This window comes from Rosa chinensis, chromosome 7 (assembly GCF_002994745.2).
Source record: "Rosa chinensis cultivar Old Blush chromosome 7, RchiOBHm-V2, whole genome shotgun sequence".
NCBI lineage: Eukaryota > Viridiplantae > Streptophyta > Magnoliopsida > Rosales > Rosaceae > Rosa > Rosa chinensis.
The window spans coordinates 68,303,697-68,325,482 of record NC_037094.1 but is presented as its reverse complement, the minus strand read 5'-3'; the positions used below and the strand labels follow the sequence as shown (position 1 = coordinate 68,325,482).

General features: G+C 38.1%; 2 protein-coding genes across 4 annotated transcripts; one reads left to right on the top strand and one right to left on the bottom strand.

The window, feature by feature from the left end:
• Positions 1-643: 643 nt before the first annotated feature.
• LOC112180081 lies at positions 644-19,278 on the bottom strand. Of its 2 annotated transcripts, XM_040512071.1 has the most exons (11): positions 19,140-19,278; positions 18,561-18,910; positions 10,835-10,897; positions 9,439-9,966; positions 9,187-9,351; positions 7,666-7,740; positions 7,489-7,575; positions 5,922-5,969; positions 5,393-5,832; positions 1,217-1,436; positions 644-1,093 (listed from the first exon to the last, which is right to left on the bottom strand). In XM_040512071.1, exons 2-11 carry the CDS (start codon positions 18,901-18,903, stop codon positions 822-824), a joined length of 2,241 nt encoding a protein of 746 aa, XP_040368005.1. In that variant the 5' UTR covers positions 18,904-18,910; positions 19,140-19,278; the 3' UTR covers positions 644-821. The 2 variants fall into 2 exon arrangements, with proteins under 2 accessions (XP_040368005.1, XP_024174364.1); XM_024318596.2 differs by having other exon boundaries at positions 644-1,436.
• Positions 5,427-7,253, top strand: LOC121050817. 2 transcript variants are annotated; one of them, XM_040512073.1, is made up of 3 exons: positions 5,427-5,557; positions 5,668-5,738; positions 6,177-7,253. In XM_040512073.1, the coding sequence occupies exon 3, from the start codon at positions 6,308-6,310 to the stop codon at positions 7,247-7,249; it is 942 nt and encodes a 313-aa protein (XP_040368007.1). In that variant the 5' UTR covers positions 5,427-5,557; positions 5,668-5,738; positions 6,177-6,307; the 3' UTR covers positions 7,250-7,253. The 2 variants fall into 2 exon arrangements, with proteins under 2 accessions (XP_040368007.1, XP_040368006.1); XM_040512072.1 differs by lacking the exon at positions 5,427-5,557 and having other exon boundaries at positions 5,603-5,738.
• Positions 19,279-21,786: the final 2,508 nt, after the last annotated feature.

The window sequence follows — 21,786 nt, the reverse complement described above, 5'->3', positions numbered from 1 at the left end:
TTTCAACTAGAGTCCGGAGGTGATTGGTCTTGGTATTTGAAGAGAAAATCATATCATAATTAGAGAAAAATTCAATTATGGGCCAGAGAGTTCAGTTATAATTCTCTATGTGCTTATAAAAGAGGTCATATCGTTCAATGTTTTAATAAGATTTAGTATCAAAAATTTCATTCACTTGTTCTGTTAATTAACAATATTCAAAACAAACCAACAATGAATCAAACAAAATATGTCTTCCCATAAATCAAAGGCATTGACGAGATAGAGGGCTTTTGTGCAATAATAGTTTTTTTTTTTTTTTCTTTTCAGATTTCTAGAAGGACAAAGTTGGAAATAAAATTGTACAAAAATCATGGGAGGTGTACATACCAATTAAGGAGGTATGAATAAAATTTTCCTTACATTTTTCTAAGACAAAGCTAGGTTTTCATGATGAGCATATAATTGAACTTGCTGTGTACGATGAAATTACCATTCTTCTTTTAAAGAAAGATAGAATTTATCATACTAATACATACGTGTGTGTATCCATAAAACATATACTGCTTTTCTTTTCTTTTTTTTTTAAATAAAAATTGCATTGAAACAAATCAACGAGTACACTCGTTTAGAATAACATCCCTTATACACTCGGGAGCAGAACCAAACCAAATTTGGCTGACATTATTACAAGCTATACACCGCTTGTTGTTTAGATGAGTTATAAACAAATAAAATAAAATAAAAACTTCTTATTTATTTGGGGTTGAACATGAGTTGACATAACTATCACCTTCCTCCCCACTCGTTGGTTGTTTGATATAATTTTGTATCATAATAATCTAATACCAGGGTCTGACCTTCTTATTAAATATTCCTGGTCCATAGGTAGAAATGAATATCTCAACGATGAGGGAAAACTGCATCCATATAGATATGGTGATCGGAAGAAAAGCCAGCAATAGATTTCCAATAAAAGTCTTGGAATTTCCATTATCACCAGTCATAACAATGACGGCAGCAGAAAATGCAATCATCATGGCAGAAATCGAGAGGAAAAGGGTGGAAAGACCGATCATCATTTTTGTAGGCAAAGATGCGAGGAAGTCATCTTCTGCATAACGTGATGTGAGGATTCCCAAAAATATAATTACCGAGGTCGTGGATGTCACTAATGATATAACATCCGAAATGATAAAAATCTTAAACAACTTTTTATCCATGAAAATGGGAAGACCTGTGTTACTATCGCTTCCACCAGGAGCGGTGAATGCTACAGCAAACATGATGGTAACAATGAGAGCAGCTACAACTGTACAAGAAGTTGCTGTCTCTTTAATGGACTTTTCTGCATTGTTCATTAATTTCTCGTGATTTTTGGTAAAGAGCTCACGTGGTGTCATATGTGAAGTATTTAGAGATTCATGCATTTCAACTGGTACAATACTCTCCACCTCCTGGATTCCAATTAATAAAAAGGTATACAAAATAAGTGATCAAGAAGTAACTAATTAATGAGGGCATACAAATAAATCTTCCAATATCAATTGTTTAAGGGTGCACCACATTATGCAAATTTAACCTACCTGGATTCCAATTAATAAAAGGGTATACAAATAAGTGCTCAAGAAGTAACTAATTAATTAGGGCATACAAATTAATCTTCCAATATCAATTCTTTGAGAGTGCACCACATTATGCAAATTTAGTTTATATTGGAGATTAGATAGTAGAGTTAAAAAAATATGTTTATAATTTTCAGCTTGTAAGAATCACATATCGGCATTTCGACATTTTAGTTTTTACGTGCCAATGTATTTAGATCACTTACACAAATTTTCAACCAAATTGGTGACAGTTAAGGTATCAAACTAGATTAATTTAATGGACGAACCAAATCCATCCAACATGAACCGTTTATGTTTGTAATTGTAAATCGCAATTATGAATATCTAAATAATTATCAATTTGGTTGAAAATTTGCAGAAATGATCTATTCAGAGAGAAGGATCTATTTTTTTTTTAGCCATTTAAAGGAATTGCTTATAAGACAAACTTTTTTATTTTATTTTTTTAATTTTTTTTATCACATATCGGCATCTCCACCATTCAGTTTTTAGGTCTCTATGAGTATATCAACTATGTAAATTTTCAGCCAAATTGATAATTGTTAAGGCATTCATAACAGTTGAGGTTGAATACATTTGGTTTGTTCATTGATTTAATCTAATTCGATACCTTAATGGTCATCAATTTCGCCAAAAATTTGCAGAACTAATATATTCATATAGACCTAAGAACTGAACGGCCAAGATCCCAAGATGTAATCAAAAATTTGGTTTAATAAAGGGAGGATCTAGAGAAGACCACCTTAAACTTGAAAAGTGAGGATGTTTTTACTTTTAGGATGTATTTTAATAATCACAACCACTCATTATATGGTTACCTACACACATATGAATCCTACAAAAAATTAGTCAAATCGAAAAACATTTAACTTTTTTTATTAGCACAATATTCGTTTTAATTTTATCTAATGGATTACATTTGTTTACACAATTTTGAATGGCCAATTGATTATGGATTTGGTTGATTTTTTTATAGATATCATTCTTACATAGGAATCTAAAAGATCACCAGTTGAGATCATTGAATTAGGTCAAATACTTGTGTAAAATAACAAATATCCTCTCTCTCTCTCTCTCTCTCTCTCTCTCTCTCTCTCTCTCTCTCTCTCTATATATATATATATATATATATATAGGGAGGATCAAGAGATGACGTCCTTAAACTTTTAAATAGAAGATTTTTTTATTTTTAAGATGTTTTTTAATAATCACAACCACTCATTCTTTGGTTATCTACACACATATGAATCCTATAAAAAATTAGCCAAATCAGAAAATGTTTAACCATTTGATTAGCACAATGTTCGTTTTAATTTTATCTAACAGACTCTATTTGTTTATATAAGTTTGAGTGACCAAATGACTATGGATTTGGTTAATTTTTTGTAGACACAATTCTTGCATAGGAATCTAAAGGTTCAACGGTTGAAATTATTGAATTATGTCATATACTAGTATAAATTGTAAAAATCCTCAAATTCTTAAAGTAAGGATGTCTTATCTTGATCATTCCTATATATATATATATATATATATATATATATATATATATATATATATATTCATGATGGATATATGGCTTCCCATATGAAATCAGTAATAAGCAAAAGTGGGTTCTGACTGCCCCTATCCCATTATGGTTGAGAAATCTGATGCCTATGTATTGGCGTAATGGTGTCAACTCGCTTGTGTGACTCGGAATATATCAGTGAGGGATCTACTAGCCCTACTATTGTTATTAGATTCGGCTGAATCTTCAATCAACAGAAAGAAGATGGGCCACTCTTTTGGAGCCTAGAATATATCAAAAGATGCTACAACTTCCTTTTTGAAAGCAAAGAATTCAAGTGTTGGGAATAAATCATCTTTTGATGGAAAGAAGATATCACTGGCGGGGGGAGGACAAACTTTTCTCCTATGATGGGAAGATCAAGAATGATTCTTGAAGTAAAACAAGAACTTAGACGTTAGAACGTGCCCCACGCGCGAAGAAAAACAAAAAAACTCTAAGGTTTTTGTTCTCTCCCTGCCGAACGTTGCCGGCGCTTCTGCCGCAACGTTCTGGCCCGGGAGGGGATGCTGATGATAAGTAGCGGCGGGCTTTCTGTGCAGAGGTGCAGTCCAGGGAAGAAGGATGGGTCTTTGACCTCGGGTTGGGCAGACAGATCCGGTTATGTCCATCTCGGATCGGGGACGACGGCGCTTGTGGAGCAGTGACTCAATGGCTCTTTCTGGTGGTGGGTTCGGGTGCCAGCGGTCCGGCTGTATGTGTTGCGGCGGACGAGATCGAATTTAGGCCAGTTTCGGTCTCCATTTTGGATCTGGTTGAGGTCGTCTACAGGCTGTCGAATCTCTTTGCAACGTGGCCAGGCAACGCTACGATGTAGGGTTGCGGCGGAGGGCGTGGTGCTACGTGGCAGCGGAGTGGTGACATTGGATTTCACCGGCGTCGGGAAGGGCTGTCTAGGGCGCTTGCTCTCTGTTGGGGAAAGTGGTGGTTGGGTTAGGCTATTGTTCTTGGGCCTCATTGGTGGTGTGTTGTTTTCAATTTTTTTGCGTTTTGTTGTGTCTGTCGTTTGGCATCAATTAGGGTTTCTTGGTTGGTTTGGTTACTGTTAATAAGTCCCTACTCTTCTAATCTAGGGGTGGGTTCCTACTCTTTTGAGCTAGGATTTAGTCTAGGTTCTATGCCATGCAAACGGTGTCATTCCCGAAGACGAGGACGATTTGGTTCAACTCTGGTTTACCTTTGTTGTCGATTTGCTGATAAGCGATCCTTTACACGTGGTCTAGTACCTTCGGACACGGTGTTGAAGAGGACGTTGTCTTCTGTGTGGTGGATTACAAGGTTATACTGAAACTTTCGAGTTCATAGGTTTCAAAGTAGCCTGGGAAGAGGCGTATGGTGGTTAGAGTTTGGGCCCTTTGGCCTGATGGTCTCTGTAACCGCGGTTTATTAGGGGTTTATGTCCCCCTTGTAAGTTATATTGATTAATGGTTATTTTCTTTCTCAAAAAAAAGAAAAATGATTCTTGAAAATGGCAACTAATCTATACTATTAATTTTTTTTTTTGAATAAATAATCTATACTATTATTAAGAGAATGAAGTTTGTCAACCAAAATATCCCTCAAATATTAAAAAATATTTTAACTGAAGTATTTAAGAAAGACAAAATAGTCAATTCACAAATAAAACAAAAAAAAAATATTAACAAAAATCAAAAATAAAAAACAAAATATGTGCAGTAATTTTCTCCACATTATGTGGAATAACTTTTCAAGTAATTATCCACACCCATAGGGTGTGTTTAGAGTCTAGTTGATTTACTAATAGAGGACTCTCACTTAGATGTTTTAATGTAACTTCGGTAACAACACGGTTAATAGGGTTTGATTTTTTTTTTTTTTTAATGTTGCTTTGTACTCTTTATTTTTTATTTTTTTTGTTTTCTTTAGTTGTTAGGTATATGCTACTGTAATATTATATATGAGAAATTCACTTTTATTGAGCTAAGCATGATGGATTCCTATGTGATACTGTCACAATATCCAATAAAGTTATTGTCTCTCCTAAAAAAATAAAAATGAAATAGTAAGGGGTAGAAATTAGCACCCAATTTTTTCAAACCACACCCCTCCATCCTTTTGTCATGTACATGTTTATTGTAAAAACACTCCTACAAAAGAGGGGATGGGAGTGTAGTTCGCAAAAAGAGGGTGCCAAAAATTTTTACTCCTAAATTGAGTAAATGATTACGTGTAATTATTTGAAAGGAATTCTGACCTTGAACCATTGCAGCTCTCTCTGCAGTTGCAAATATGCACCTTGAATACGATCGAATTGCGAGAGCGGAGACAATTTCCCCGCCATATGGAGCATACTTTCGTGAGAACTCGTTACAGTACATGCCAAATTACTTCTCTTTTCTTTCCGCAGTCCATATATAAGGTTATAAATATTAATTTGGCGGCATTCAATGGCAGCATGAAATATGTTCCTTCCTTTCTCATCCTTTGTTCTAATCATTCCAACCTTTCGATTTGCCTTAAATATTTCAGTGACATACTCAACATTTCCTCGTTCTACAGCTAGAAAGATTGATTTTTTCGCCATTTCCAATTGCACTTCTGTAAGTTTCTCCGGTTGTATCATTTCACCCATGCAACGTATGAATCCAAGGATTTGCAGATGTATCACTTTCATTTCATATATGGATTCGATTCCTAAATAAACATTGAGTATTTAATTGATGGTCAATTTTTTTTAAAAAAAAAAAGGAAAATAATATAAGTGATTGTGATTGTTGCATTACCCAAAAGTTTACGGACACCCCTCATGGATCCTCTGTATAAATTCATGACTGCATATAAATTAAAAGAAATATTAATACATATACTATGGGAAAGTTGCATTTAAAGAAACACATGAATGGCTGAAAACATAAAGCTTATCAACTTTACGTTCTTTTTTTTTTTTTTTTTGAGAATGCAATTTTACGTTCTTTTGCTTTATTATCAGTAGATAAATTGGAATTTGACACTAATAAAGTTGTGGATTTTCTATAAAGTTGTGGATTTTCTGAGGCTCTAGAACGCGCCCCACGCGCGTAGGAAAAAAGGAGGAATCCCGGCGGAGTTCGTTTCTCTCCCGGCCGAGCGCTACCGGCGATCCTGCCGCTGCGTTCCGGCCCGGGAGAGGATGCCGGTGATGATTGGTGGAAGGCCCTTAGTGCAGAGATGCGGTCCAGAGGAGGAGGAGGAGGAGGAGGGTGGGCTCTTGAGTTCGGGTTGGGCGGATCGGTCTCGATCTGGCCTTCTGGGTTCAGGGGCGACGACGGCCGAGTTATTGCGGCGGTTTGGTTCTTTCCGGCGGAGGGACTCGGAGTCATCGCCTAGGCGGGCTGCATCATGGTGGCGGCGGTCAAATCGCGGCAGAAGGGTTCCCTGTAGGGAGCTGTTTCTATCGTGCGTTTGGATCTGGGTGGGATTGTCAACAGGATGTAGATTCTGTTTGCAACTTGGCATGGTGGAGTGGCGATGGCAGGCAACGGCGAGGCAGTGGGGTGATGACGATGGTGGTTGCCGGCGGGGGGAATGGTTGTCTGCGGTGATTGGGTGTTGTTGGGGAAAGAGGGCTCTGGGCCGGGCCCCTGTCTTTGGGCTTTGTTGTTGTGTGGTTTTAATTAGGGTTTGTAGTTTGGTTTTGGTTAGGGTTTTTAGTTTGGTTTTGGTCAGGGTTTTTAGTTTGGTTTGTTTAGGTTTAATAAGTCCCTACTCTTTTGAGCTAGGGTTGGTTTCCTACTCTCTTGAGCTAGGAATTGGTGTAGGTGTTAAGCCATGTAAATGGTGTCATTCCCGAGGACGAGGACGATTTTGTTCAACTCTGGTTTACTTTTGTTGTCGATTTGCTGATAAGCGATCCTTTACACGTGGTCTAGCACCTTCGGACACGATGTTGAAGAGGACGCTGTCTTCTTCGCAGTTGATTACAAGGTTTTACTGGAATTTTCGGGTTTATCTGTTCAACGTAGCCTTGGAAATAGGCGTTTGGTGGTTAGAGTTTGGTGGCCTAATGGTCTCTGTAACCGCGGTTTCTTGGGGTTTTGGTTCATGTCCCCCCAATGTAAGCTTTGTTGATTAATGGTTATTTTCTCTTCTCAAAAAAAAAAAAATTGGAATTTGACACTCGGTTTGTGTTTATGTGCATATTGAAGGAGGTTCTAAATAAGTTCTTATGATTTGTGAAATAATTTCTCGTTATACTTTCCCTTTTGGTTCTGAATTCTGTTAAGAAATTTGTTAGGATTTTTTGTTTAGGGGTATATGGATAACCGATTAGATCAAAACTAAATTTACGCTTCTAATTAAGATGCAACATACCTGAGCAATTGGTCGTCCACCTTGCACCAGAGTGGTTGTTTGCAGTTGCACACACATCTTCTTCTAGGTCTTGGGTTGGACTGCCATCTGAGGATAGCTTACAACCTAACGAGTTAATTCCCAAATGCAATTTTAATAAAACAAACATACCTGACTAGTTAAGACTCCTTTGATTACCTTGATCATCTTCCGGTTTTGAAACATTTATAGATATCTCATGACGGATAGGATCAACAGGCTTCATGTGTACACCTATCAAACATTCAAACAGAAAATATATCTACATAATCAATATAGTGAACCGTACCATTTTTTCTATCAAAGGAGAAGTAGAATAAAAAGAAGAAAATAAAATATATGGACAATGTATATGTGTTCGTCAGCGTGTCTAGGCAAGGACTGCTGAGGAAGACTTTTATGAGCTTGATCTCTAATCATCCTAGAATTCACCTTTTTAGGTGTATCGAGGGAGGAGAAAATTCGGTAGTCTATAAAAATTAAGTTTATGAAAATTACAACTACCGCATTCAAACACAGCCTTAAGGGAAAATCTAGCACAAGTGTGTGTGAGTATATAAAAGTTGCATAATGAAAACTAATAAGTAATTATTGTGAACAAATTGGATAACTCATTCGGGGGTACATGACAATATGCATGAATTAATAAAGAGAAATTATGTTTTGAAGGTCTTACGATTTATCTGTGGTGTTTGAGCCCAAAAGTAATTTTGGTAAGATCCCTTTAGTGGATTGAGCATAGCGGGCCGATACCTGCGGCCCAAAAATAAAGCTACTAGGGTTTGGAGAATAGCTTCGCCCATTCCGTGACTCATAAGGAAACGAAATCTTCTTGAGATTGAGTAGTAGAGATTGAATAGGAAGCTTCAATTAATAATCCTTCTAAGGCAAGGAGCAGTCGAAACCCTAGGGTATAAGTACAGGGTTAAGCGGCGAAATCAAGGACCTCTCTCGAATCAACTAATCCCAGCGATTACAAAGCCTCCCCGGAGCAAACCTTCAACCTCGTTGAAACCCGGTGACCGCCCGCCAGTCCTAGTCTCCTTGCGAGCCGACTGTCAGCATCACCAGATCAACCCAGCGACCGTGCTTCCAGTCCTAGTCTCCTCGCGAGCCGACTGCCAGTACTACTGCCACCGACACAACCAGCGAAGCAAGGGTAACGCCCTCGCAACCCAGCGAAGCTAAAGATACGCTTTAGCAAACCCGTGCTTTCTCCAACTTCCCAGTGATTGCTCTGCTCAACTTACAACGTTGAGTATCGATTTTGGTGACCGAAGAGATCACACCTGAAGTCCTTATCCGTAAGGCAAAAGTCCTTTTCCGAAAGGCTAGAGAAGAACCCTGTGGCGAGGTTGGTGCTCTCCTCGTCCACAGCGCTTGAAGAAGAAGTCAGGTCAAGGGACTAGCCCGACGACTGCACCCCGCGGTGCTGGCACGCCTACGCAATCACACGCTCAAAAGAGACAGTTTGCACCCCTACCAGATTTTCGTGCCAAACATGTGGTTTAAGATTTAGGTAATTAGTTTTCTTTTCTTTTTTGGCGAAGGTAAACTTCATACTAACTTACCTAGGTTGAATGTTTGACTAATTGACTCAGAGGTAAAGTCACTAAATAGTAGATAATGATTATTCTCTGATCAAATGGATAACTAGAAGAAAAAAAATGTAATACTAACCGTCAATGTTTAAGTTGTCATAGATCCACTTCTGCCAATGTTTAAGTGGCCTTCCATTGAAGGTTGCCGAATCCACACAAGCCAATACGGACATAGGAAACTCTCCGTCGTAATTTTTAGTAAGAGCCAAGATTGAATTACGTCTCAGTATGTCCCTTGCAATATCTAAAGTAGAGTGGAAAGAATGAAGAGTTATTCAGCAATTAAAACAATGAAGGCACAAGTAACTGACTAAATGTTTTTATCTCTTACCAAACCCTTTCATATGCTTAAAACAATAGGTAAGAATTTGAGGGCCATCAGGCCTGGTCTCTGCCAATAGATCTTCATGGGGAGTGACAGAATAGAGATAGCGAGCCAGTTCCCATCTGTTCCAAGAACAAGCCTCAACAACTGGAAACCAATTGTGGGGAGGATTAATTCCAATGGTGAGTACATTCTTGTTCTTTTCAACCATGTATCTCGCCACTTCTTTGGCATTTGATTCTCCGCCATAGTCTTTTTTTGCGACAATGCCTAAAGGTGTGTAACCGCTAGTGTTTTTGACTTCCAGCTCTTTTTCAGTCATAAACGACAATAACTCTTTCACAATCTTTGCATGCCCTTCCTTGGCAGCAAGGTAAAGAGCTGTGTATTGATATTTTAGATCTCTTACTCTTACCGCTTCGTTGATATCTATTCCTACTTCTTCAAGACACTTCTTTGCCTCTGGCCAATTTCCACTGCTCACATGATTGAAGAAAGTTTCATAGCGTTTGAATTTGTTGGTATTGTTCTCACCTGCATTGTTTGTGCTTATATTATGTTTGAATATGATCAGTCAATCTTATTGGTTTTCAATAGTATTGCTTTTCCAGAGTTTCATTATTTCTAAAATTTTATCTTTGTAGCAAAACTTGACTTCTGAAATGAAGTCTTAGATCAGGAGGATTTCAAGGATAAATATGAAAATTTTAATGTTTATCAATTTGACTAAAAATTTATCAAAATAATCTATTGAAAATTTAAGCAATATACGGTCGAAATGTTGAGATGTGATCGAAAATGGGTATCATAAGCAATATCCCTTATAACGATTAAAAAATAAAAAAAGAAACTTAAAAACCTTACACACACTAGCCTCCTTCTTATATGCTTTTGCATGTGTAACAATTTTTCCTTTTTTAAGATGTAGTGGCAAGTTATTTGTAGAATGGTTGAGTTGTTTACCACTTCAAAATACCAAACAATGTGTCTTCTTTCTTATATGACCAAAAACATATATATCAGAGATAAAAGAGTAAAGAGAAAATTAGAGAATAAAAAATCTATACTATAAAGCCAAGGCAAACGCTTTGGTATGAAAAGCTAGCTTCACCGAAATATGAATTGTCTATAATACGCTTTAGAATAAAAGATGAAAATTTATAATAAATTATCCAAAAGGTGATTATAATAATATCACCCCGTACAATTATTGCATGTAAATTATGCTAAGAGATTGATTACCCCAAAAAAAAAAAGATTGATAAAACTAAGCCCAACTCGAACTGACCCACTTTTTGTACTGTATTTTCATATTTAAATTAAACAAATAAATATAGAAAGGTAAATTGGCATGTGTAGAGTGCATGTCCAGTGACTAGTAATTTACCCTATACTATAGTACCTTTATTTTCCTCGTCTTCTTCGTCTTGGGTTTGGATTCCGGTACGGCCAGATTTTCTTTCCTCTGAAAATATAAAACAAAAATCTTGAAAATTAGTACCACTAATATAAGTGTCAAATTTATTATTATTACCGATGAGCTGTGACATGTTAGTAAGTTAAATATTATGAATTTAATTTTCACTGACATATGTAAGGATGAGGTGGGCTAAGAGTTTGTTTACTAATTTTTTTAATGTCAAATTTATTATCAAGCCATATAACTTATAATTTTTCGATGGAGCAAAGGCTTCCTATAGGCCCATAGTTATTATTATTATTTTTTTGGCCAGCAAATTGAAATGTGTTTAAGGATATCTCTATTTGTGTTTGGTCCAAACTCTAGGTTACTTGACCTAGTGGTAATAGGATTTAATTAGAAGGATCTAGAATCCTAATCAATGTAGAATTACTTTCCTTGTATGATTGAGATTCTATGCATTGTAATCCTCTATATAAAGAGGCCTCTATTATTAATGAGAATACACAGCGATTATCTCTCAATTTCTGATTCCCTAAAACACGTTATCAGCACGACGCCCTAACCCTGAAACCCTAAAATCGTAGCCTTCAAATCTTAGCAACCTCCGACACCCACTTTGAAGCTCTCAATCCCAGGATCCCAGAACCGCAGCGGCATCACCGGAACCTGCCGGAAGAGTACCGACCCGGCCCTCCAAAGAGAGAAAAATATCTCTTCTCGGTTTAAAAGCTTCCACACCGCCCTTCTCAGTAAAACTTGGTCATCATCCCCAGATTGACCCCAGACTCCAGGAACCGGAACTATCTCTCCAGAAACCGGCCAAAAGGTGACTGGACCGGTAGCATATCCTCAAAAAAAATAGAAAAAAAAACAGCAAGAGAAAAGAAAAAAAAAAAGAAGGGGGGGGGATAAGAGAGACGGAGGCCTGCGGCCCAGAAGAAGAAAGAAGAAAGAAGAAAAGAAAGAGAAGAGAAGAAGAAAAGAGGGGTGGGCCCAGAAGAAGAAAAGAAAGAAAAAAAAAAAAAAGGGAGAAGGAGGAGCAGCCCACGTGCTGGGCAGAAGAAGAAGAAAAAAAAAGAGAAGGGGACGCGGCCCAAGCAAAAGAAGAAGGAGAAAAAAAAAAGGAACACAGGCCCACCACCAGAAGGAAAAAGTTAGGGACCCACTGCCACGTCAGCACCCCGGTCAACGGCCAGTCAACGCCGGTCAACCCTTCGGTCAATGAACGGTCAACACTTTTCCGTGCGATATTTTTCCGACCAATTTTTCCGGTCAAATTTTCCGGCGACTTATTTCGAGGTAATTTTTACTAAACGTTCCCCTTTTTTTAGAGTTTTTAAAATCAATTTCTCTTCTTTTTCGGGGACTTCCAACATCCCTTCTTCTACCCCCCTTTCTTCATTATAGGGGAGACCAAATTAAGCCGAACTGTGGGGGTTCGTGCTCACTCCAAGCTTAGAGCTTGTTAAGATCTCCAAACTTAGAGTTTGTAGAGAATTTATGATCTACCACTTACATCATTGTTTCTATCTAATCCAATATCTCTTGGAATCGAATTTCTTGGAAGCGATTATGCTCGGAAATTCCTAATTTCTTGGAAGCGATTACGCTTAGAAATTTCATATGTTTTCGTGGTAGCCTATTTCGCTCCGAAACTAACCCTAATTTCTTATTCTCTTTCAGGATGAGTAACCTGAACAAATTGGACTTTGCTCCATTGGGAACAACTGGCTCTGGATATCACAGGTGGGTTCGTGATATCCGCCAGCATCTCAAGGCTGTAGGAATCTTGGATATGATTCTCGAGCCTAGCCAGGACGTGATAACTGTTGAGCAAGCTCAAGCTTTGGAAGCAAATAGAGCAGCCTTAGAGGCAAATAAGGCGAAAGCCATCATCCTAATGACTCGTCATATGGATGATTCACTCCAGTACGAGTATATGAATGAAGAAGACCCCAGAAGGCTATGGGTCTCACTCGAAGAAAGATTTGGCATCACAAGGTTTCATGAGCTCATTGGAGCTATGAATGTCGCTGAAAAGCATGACAATATCCTTGTGAAAAACTATAATTCGAGATCCGTGGAAACAGAGCATATTCCGGAATCCAATTATAGTCGCACCTCTAAGAGAGGGCGCCAAGAGCGAAACCCTAATCTTAGGTATTCTTCTGGACATTCTGATCCATATAATCACTCTACTTGGGAAGGTAACCGCCAAAATAGGCGAACATGGAACCGAAGAGGTAAACGTGGAAAGAGAGAGGGAGGCAACGCCTCTGGCCATGTTGGTGGCACCACCAATACTAAGAGCCATCTAAATGACGCTTTCAAAGTGCCTCAATCAATGGAGTTCGAGCAAAGAGATGTATGTTCTCGATGTAGAGTCTCTGAGCATTGGGCACACATTTGTAGAGCTCGTGAAGAACTTGTCACAGCCTACAAAGCATATTGTGAAGCAAGAGAAGCTCACTATGTGGAACAAGAAGATCAAGAAGATGATGTAGAGTGAAGGGTTGAAGACTACAAATCTGGCTGGGATCAATAGATCGCCAATTCTGTTTAAGTCTTTATTTTTCCAAGAGATGTAACAGGCAATTGCCATATACTTTGTAGTAAATGCCAATGGTTTAGTCTTTCTTCAAAGTAGGCTCACCCAAAGTAAGTGTGATGTCTAGGAAGGTTCTGAGATTAGTGGTACTTAAGCGAGCCTTGCTCCACCGACATCTCTCTACTCACCTGGTCATATTTATTTTGGAATTACCGAAAGAAGTTAGACGACTACCATTGTTTTGCATTAGCTAGCATTTGGATTAGATTCTCCTAATGGTTAAGAGACGATGATGTACTTTGTTGGCTTATGAATAAAATTTCGAGTTCTTTTCATTATGATTCAATTTTGATTCTGAGCATATAACTTTGTGACTACGATGGCTGGGCCATGAGTATTAATTCAAGGACATGGAATAGCCCAAGTTCCACTTGCCAAATGGTACCTTGATTACAGCTGTCACAGAAACTCTCTACGCTCTTAGGGAAAATCATATCCTATGAATAGCCAAAGAATTCCATGCGAAAATGCATGTAGAGAACGGAAATGAGTTCCTTTGCAATACCTTTAATGATTGCGAACAAAGACGCATCTTAGAGAAGTTTATGTGTCTCTCTAGTGGATTCTATGTCACTATTCGAGCTTTAATCCAATAAAGTTATGAGAGAAGATCTCTTGGATTTAGACACATATTGGCTTTTTCACGATAGGATAGATCATCCTAGTCATGATATGATGATCCATCTACAAAAGACTTCACATGGACATCATTTCTTTTGAGCGAAACGAAGCATGAATCAAAAATTGATTTCTAGACTAAGTGTGACCGACCCAGCTACCTAGGGCACTGCCTCCGTCCACCACCAGCCTAGGGCTGGCGCAGTCCCTATCCATAACGCCATGGATAGCGTCCATCATGGTGATGGCGCCCTAGGTGATATTGTAATCACCAACTTGCTTCACATAGCGTTTCTGACGCTCAGGCCTAACCAAAATACTCAATGGTTGCTTCTAAGGCCTCTCGCTCGTTTTACTAAGCCCGTTCCTTAGGGAAATTAGGACTGAGACCGTCCTATGCAAAGGATATGACATTACTCATTCTGTTCTTACAAAGAATCCGTAGGGATTTTGTGGATTGATTCAACCAACTTGCGGACGCTTAAATATTTCATGATATTGGTTGACACGCAAACACGCTGGTCACGTGTTGTGCCATTGTCCACCTATAAATGCTGCTTACGCTACACTCCTAGCACATATCATATGACAACGGGCTCACTCCCCATATCATCCTATTTAGTCAATTGGATTTGACTATGCTAGAGAGTTTACATCGAAAGACTTTCGATGGATATTGCAATGGGCTTGATGTTGGACATCACATTCCCATGTACACACCCAATTGGTCTCGCGGACACGACTACGATGGTAGTCCGAACATTGGTAATGCGCACCAATCTTCTTACATCCGCTTGGGGTGATGCAATATCGCATGCAGCTATGCTAATTCGTCTACGACGTACCGCTACTCAATGTACCTCTACATTACAGCTAGTAACTGGGTACACGTATTTTGTACTTACGCACATTTGAGTGAACCATTTATGTGCCAATTGCGCCGCCACAGCGCTTTATGATGGGTCCTTACAGACGAATGGGCAACTACGTTGGACTTGAGACTCCAACAATCGTCCGCCACTTAATGCCCTTGCAAGGCGATCTCTTTACCGCTACATTTGCGAGTTGTCACTTTGATGAGACAGTCTTCCCGTCGTTCGGGGGAGATAAGAACACAGATGTTCAACAGGAACAACAGGAATTGTCATGGTCTGTCCCCACTATGTCTCATCTTGATCTCTATTAAAGTGATGAGATCACACAAATATGCTGCAAACATGCCTGCAAGGAAGGACGTCCCTACGAGAGGACATAGCTCCACCCTACACGGAGGTAGGCATGGCACCAATGCCAAAGAGAGTGGCACTCTGGCGTTATAGGCCATGGCCCCAGCTAGGATGCGTGGGAGGCCCGTGGGTTCGAGGGATACTTTGGCACATTCCAATCCTTTGATCATCAAGACTCAAAATCCGTCTCATGAGTATCTTCCGGGTTATGGTTATCGTTGGGGGATGCCTCAACGTCAGAACCTATTCCTGAGAATATAGAGCTCTATGAAACTTACACTAGTGTACATGAAACGTGGGATACAAACTCCATCATAATTGATGATGTAGTTGAGTATTTCGTTGCGCATGAGTTTGTTGAGTCAGATGATATCGAACCACGCTCCGTTGATGAATAAATGCCAACGTAGAGAGTTTTTGGCCTAAATGGAAAGATGCGATCCAGGTTAAGATGGATTCTCTAACGAAGAGGAAGGTTTTCAAGCTAGAGATGCCAACACCTCCTAACATAGAACCTGTTGACTAATGGGTCTTCGTTAGAAAGCGTAGTGAGAAAAAGAGATGGTAATCTCGCCTTATGGCGCAAGGCTTCTCACAAAACGCCCTGGAATCGACTACGATGAGACATATTCTCTCGTAATGGATGTCATTGTACTCCACTACCTTGTCAGTTTGGTAGTTTCCGAATAACTGAACATGCAGCTTACAAATGTGGTCACTACGTATTTATATAGGAATCTAGATACGGAATATACATGAAGGTTCATGGTGAACTTCATTTACCCAAGTCAAGTGGCTCTAGACCATGAAGCGCGTTTACAAAGAGGTTGAAACGCTCACTAAGGTGACTACTTGATTGGGAAGGGATATGCCCACGCGTTTCTATGACAAGTTTCGGATTCTATCGCGGTTCATGTTGGACATGATCTTCATTAGAAGCCCTTAAAGAGTTAAGGGAAACCGCTGAACACTTGAAATCCGTAGTTTGAGATGAAGGATTTTGGGAGAACACGATTATGTCTCGGTTTGGAACTTAAGCATCGTGTCGATAGATACTTAGGCATTTTGACAAGGTCAAGCCTTCAAGCACCCCCATGATCGTCCATAGTCTTGATCCTGAAAAGGATCCTCTTCGTCGAAAGGATGATGACGAAGATGTGCTAGAGGCAGAAGTGCCTTACTTAGTACAATAGGCGCATTATTGTACTTATCCCAATGCACAAGATCGGACATCTCATATGTTGTAAACTTGTTAGCTAGATATAGCTCTGCGCCAACGCGACGCCATTGGTTTCGATACTTGAGATGTATGAGTGATATGGGCTTGTTCTATCCCTATAAAGAGATGATGGATTCGGACCCATCACACACCAGGTACGCCGCCAACACTAACCTGCGTCCACTATCCCCATCCCAAAACGACATGTGTTTTGGAAGGTTTTGCTGATGTTGGGTATCTCTCTGACCCACACAAAAGTCATTCCCAATCCAGTTAAGTGTTCACTATGGGAAAAGACCGTGACATCTTGAAGGTCTACAGAATAGACCCTAGTCGCTATATCTTCAGACAATGCAGAGATCATTGCTCTTCACGAAGTGGTTCGTGAATGTATATGGATTGGATCCATAATTACGCATGTTCGAAGCAATTGTGGTTTGAAGTTTACCACAGATGAGCCTACGAGCATTTAGGATAATGCTGCTTGTTTTGAACAAATGAGGCAAGGCTACATCAAAAGTGATAACACCAAGCATAATCAGCAACAACAGACTCTCCTCGAGATCAAAGTGAACTAGGTTCGATCTGAGGACAGTGAGGCAGAGTTGTTTACTAAGTCATTGCCCAAATCCACGTTCGAGAAACATGTGGCAAGAATTGGCTTGCGGAAATTATCTGAACTCCCATTATCGTAGTCATCAGGGGGAGGCGCAGACATCAGGGGGAGATGTCTGCATGTTCACCTCGAAACGTGAAGGGTGTGTTGTGCTCTTTTTCCCCTTCGACCGAGGTTATTTTTGTCCCACTGGGTTTTTGTTACTCGGCAAGGTTTTTAATGAGGCAACGAGAGAAGCACCGCGTTTGGACAACACAAGGGGGAGTGTTTAAGGATATCTCTATTTGTGTTTGGTCCAAACTCTAGGTTACTTGACCTAGTGGTAATAGGATTTAATTAGAAGGATCTAGAATCCTAATCAATGTAGAATTACTTTCCTTGTATGATTGAGATTCTATGCATTGTAATCCTCTATATAAAGAGGCCCCTATTATCAATAAGAATACACAGCGATTATCTCTCAATTTCTGATTCCCTAAAACAAAATGTAGTTTTTTTTTATCTACATTTGTTTTCATTTATTAAAAAACAACTAATAGTAGACAGCAAAAATCAAACTTAAGACATTCCATTTACAAACGAAAGACTAGATCAAATCACGATGGCAAGGAGAAAATTTAGATTTCTGTTTTAATCTTAGCCTATTACTATGCAAATCTAGCTCATAGTTGAATATGCTTGATTTAAATAAATCAGTAAAACATGTTTAATGAATAAACTTATCCTATGTACCACAGTAATTGTATCACAACTTCTTGTCTTTCTATAGTTGGCCTAGGAAGCCTTTGGGTGTGCTCCCCAACCTAGGTTCGAACCCCGAAGCTGTCAAAGTGGTCAGGCACTGTGCTGCAATGTACAGTTGGAGCATTTCACATGCGCCGAAGGGGTTTATCTTGGGCCTAGGAAGCCTTTGGGTTCCCCTTGACAAAGTCAAAAAAATAGATGGCAGCGGGAGGGTATGTAATAATTATCTGACCTAACATTTTATCAATGAAAGTCTGTATGATGATGTTATTAAAAAAAAATATATGGTGGATAGTTATTACTTTATTTACATTTTTGTGTTGGGAAAAAAAAATATTATAGATACTTCTAATGGGAAAACTACTACTAAGATTAATTCTGCAAACAAATTTTCGACTTAGCCAGAACTTTTACTATTTCTGTTGCGCCAAAAATATGATTTTTGTTTCTGGGCCAAACGAACAATTGCAAAAGTAGGATTACTGGGTGACCAAAATGTGCTGTATTAGTGTAAGACAAATAATTCATAACCTACATGACTGACATGTATAAGGAATTGGTATGTGTAAAGCACATAATTAATAGCTGTAACTTTGTAGTCTCCAGCATTTTAAACTTTAACAGATAACTAGTTGTGTCTATAGAAATAATAGAATATGTTGACCAGAACAAACCTTCCTCTTCCACGACTATATCTGTGTCTGCCTTCACTTCCTTGCACTCTCTTTCTAAGATCTCCCATGCAGTTTTGGCAGTGTCAATATCACATATCAGAGAAAACATATCACTCCCGCACGAGTTTTGGATTACATGCAGAGCTTTCGCATTCTTCATTGTCCAAGCCTCAAACCATTCCGCTTCAGAATCATCATCTTCTGGTTTAGTGGTTTCTTTGACAACGTTCCATAAACCTTCGGCCAACAAGTAGGTTTTAACCCGCATATTCCAGTGATTATAGTTATTAAGGTTAAGAGGTTCAGGGAAAATGGAGGTAGCAGCAAACATAGTACTTCCCATACTAGACCTGCCAATTGATCGAGCTAGATAGCATCATTTTTCGTGGACAGAGATATGAAAATAACGAGAGAAAAAAAAATGGAAATCTCGAGTCATATTGAATTCGCGAAACCTAAAAGCCTGCGTGCAGCTTGTAAATTTCACTACAGATTAAAATACATGCAGTATTAACGAACTTGTTATGTTTTGAATATTCTAAAAATATAAAAATGAAATCCACCAAGTAATGGAAGTACCTGTAGCATGAAGGTTAATCTGAGTGTCTGACCGTTGCAGAGTTGGTAAATTCGCTTGTTGGTTAATTAGAAATGGAGATGAATATATAAGACGATGGAGATCAAGAAAAATTGGAAACTCAGTGTGATAGGAGCTCTAGCTGCTTTATTTATTCTTGTCTTTTAACTTCATGCAATTCATGTGATATTGTACATTCTAATATAATTAAATTGGAGAGTCAGTGTCTACGGGCGCTGCTTTATTCTTTTTTTTTTTTTTTTTGTTGAGAATGGCGCTGCTTTATTCTTGGCTTGTGCTTTTTTGCAATGTTAAGTTACAGATTTAACGAATTCAAGCAAGGTATTTCTCCTTTATTGATCGAGACAATATCATTATGTTTGCAGAAAAGAGAAACGAGAGGCTAGACCCGCATTGTTAACGCGGACATCTTCATTAAGCGCAATGCTAACGGGAGTGTCAGATCTCATTTACAGTGGCCCCCGCCCCAATGTCTTAGAATTTGACAATTTCACCTACTTTTTCTCTACATGATTGGTCACCCGATCTAGAAGTGACAAAATTAATATTGAACATAAGTCACGTGATAATTTAACCAAAAAGTAGACGGAATAATTAAAGTGTATTACCGTTAAATAGTAATTAAAGTGAAATTTAAAACAAAATAGTGTGAAATGAACAAAAATTTAGTCGTGTTTTAGGAAAAAGAAATTTTAAATAAACACATCTAATTACTTAATAGTTAATACACATTCCTTACTCAATATACCTACAATTTAATTTCTCATTCTCATATTTTATTAAATACACAACTTAAATTACCTAAATTATCCTTAAACTAAAAAAACCATGAAATACGCTATTTATCAACTACATTAAGGCTACTATTTAATTTGATTAGTATATATAATCAAATTTATAATAAATTATCCAAAAGGTGATTATAATAATATCACCCCGTACAATTATTGCATGTAAATGATGCTAAGAGATTGATTACCCAAAAAAAAAAAAAAGATTGATAAAACTAAGCCCAACTCGAACTGACCCACTTTTTGTACTCTATTTTCATATTTAAATTAAACAAATAAATATAGAAATGTAAATTGGCGTGTGTAGAGTGTATGTCCAGTGACTAGTAATTTACCCTATACTATAGTACCTTCATTTTCCTCGTCTTCTTTGTCTTGGGTTTGGATTCCGGTACGGCCAGATTTTCTTTCCTCTGAAAGTATATATAAAAAAAATCTTGAAAATTAGTACCATTAATATAAGTGTCAAATTTATTATTATTACCGATGAGCTGTGACCTGTTAGTAAGTTAAATATTATGAATTTAATTTTCACTGACATATGTAAGGATGAGGTGGGCTAAGAGTTTGTTTACTAATTTTTTTAATGTAAAATTTATTATCAGGCCATATAATTTATAATGGGTGCTTCTAAATATACCCAGCAAAAATCTATGTACACCCAGCAACCTATTTAAATTAAAAATATATAAAACAAATTTGACTAGTTTCCCATTATGCCCCCATCGCTAAACACTGACAACAAAATCTTTCCAATATCTTATACTTAGCACAGAGTCAAGTCGTCTGGAGGAGGTAATGGAATGGCGGTGCCACGTTTGAGGACGGCGAAGGAGGCGGCAGGGCCTGGGTGGAAGGGTAGGTGGCGGACTGAACTTGATGGGTGGTAATGGCAGTGGTGGTGTTGCAGTTGTTGTAGTTGTTGGCATTGTTGTCCATTGGTGGGATTAAAGTTTTGATGTGGCAAACTGGAAATGGGGGTTTGATAAGAGGATGCGGTGAGGTTTGATTTTTGCAGGGAATTTTTGTAGTGGGAATTCAAGAGTTGGAGTTTTATTAGCACAACATCAAGTTCGAGGTTGTTTTGTCTGGGGATGAAGTACTCTTAGTTTCTTCTTCTATGTACTACTACAATCTAATATTCTTGATTTTGGGTATCAATCCCACCTTCCTTGACTCTTGAAAAAAGTTATTTTGCTTTAATTGAAAATTAATTGAAAATCAGTTAAGCCAAAAACTTAAGTATATTTGAAACTTAAGCAATAAGCACCGTAGAATTGCTCCAGGTACACATTCTTACCAGAACATATGGAAACCCAATCTGGGTTTCTAACCGACGAGAAAAGGGAAGAAGATGTTGTTGGGTACAAGATGAGGGTATTTTAGAAAATTTAGCTGAATTTAATTAAATATTATTGGATATAAATAATTAGCTGGGTATACTTAGAACTTTGTTGGGTACATTTAGAAAGACCCTTCTTCGATGGAACAAAAGGCTTCCTATAGGCCCATAGTTATTATTATTATTTTTTTGGCCAGCAAATTGAAATGTAGTTTTTTTTTTAATCTACATTTGTTTTCATTTATTAAAAAACAACTAATAGTAAACAGCAAAAATCAAACTTAAGACATTCCATTTACAAACGAAGGACTAGATCAAATCACGATGGCAAGGAGAAAATTTAGACTTCTGTTTTAATCTTAGCCTATTACTAGGCAAATCTAGCTCATAGTTGAATATCCTTGATTTAAATAAGTGAGTAAAACATGTTTAATGAATAAACTTATCCTATGTACCACAATAATTGTATCACAACTTCTTGTCTTTCTATAGATG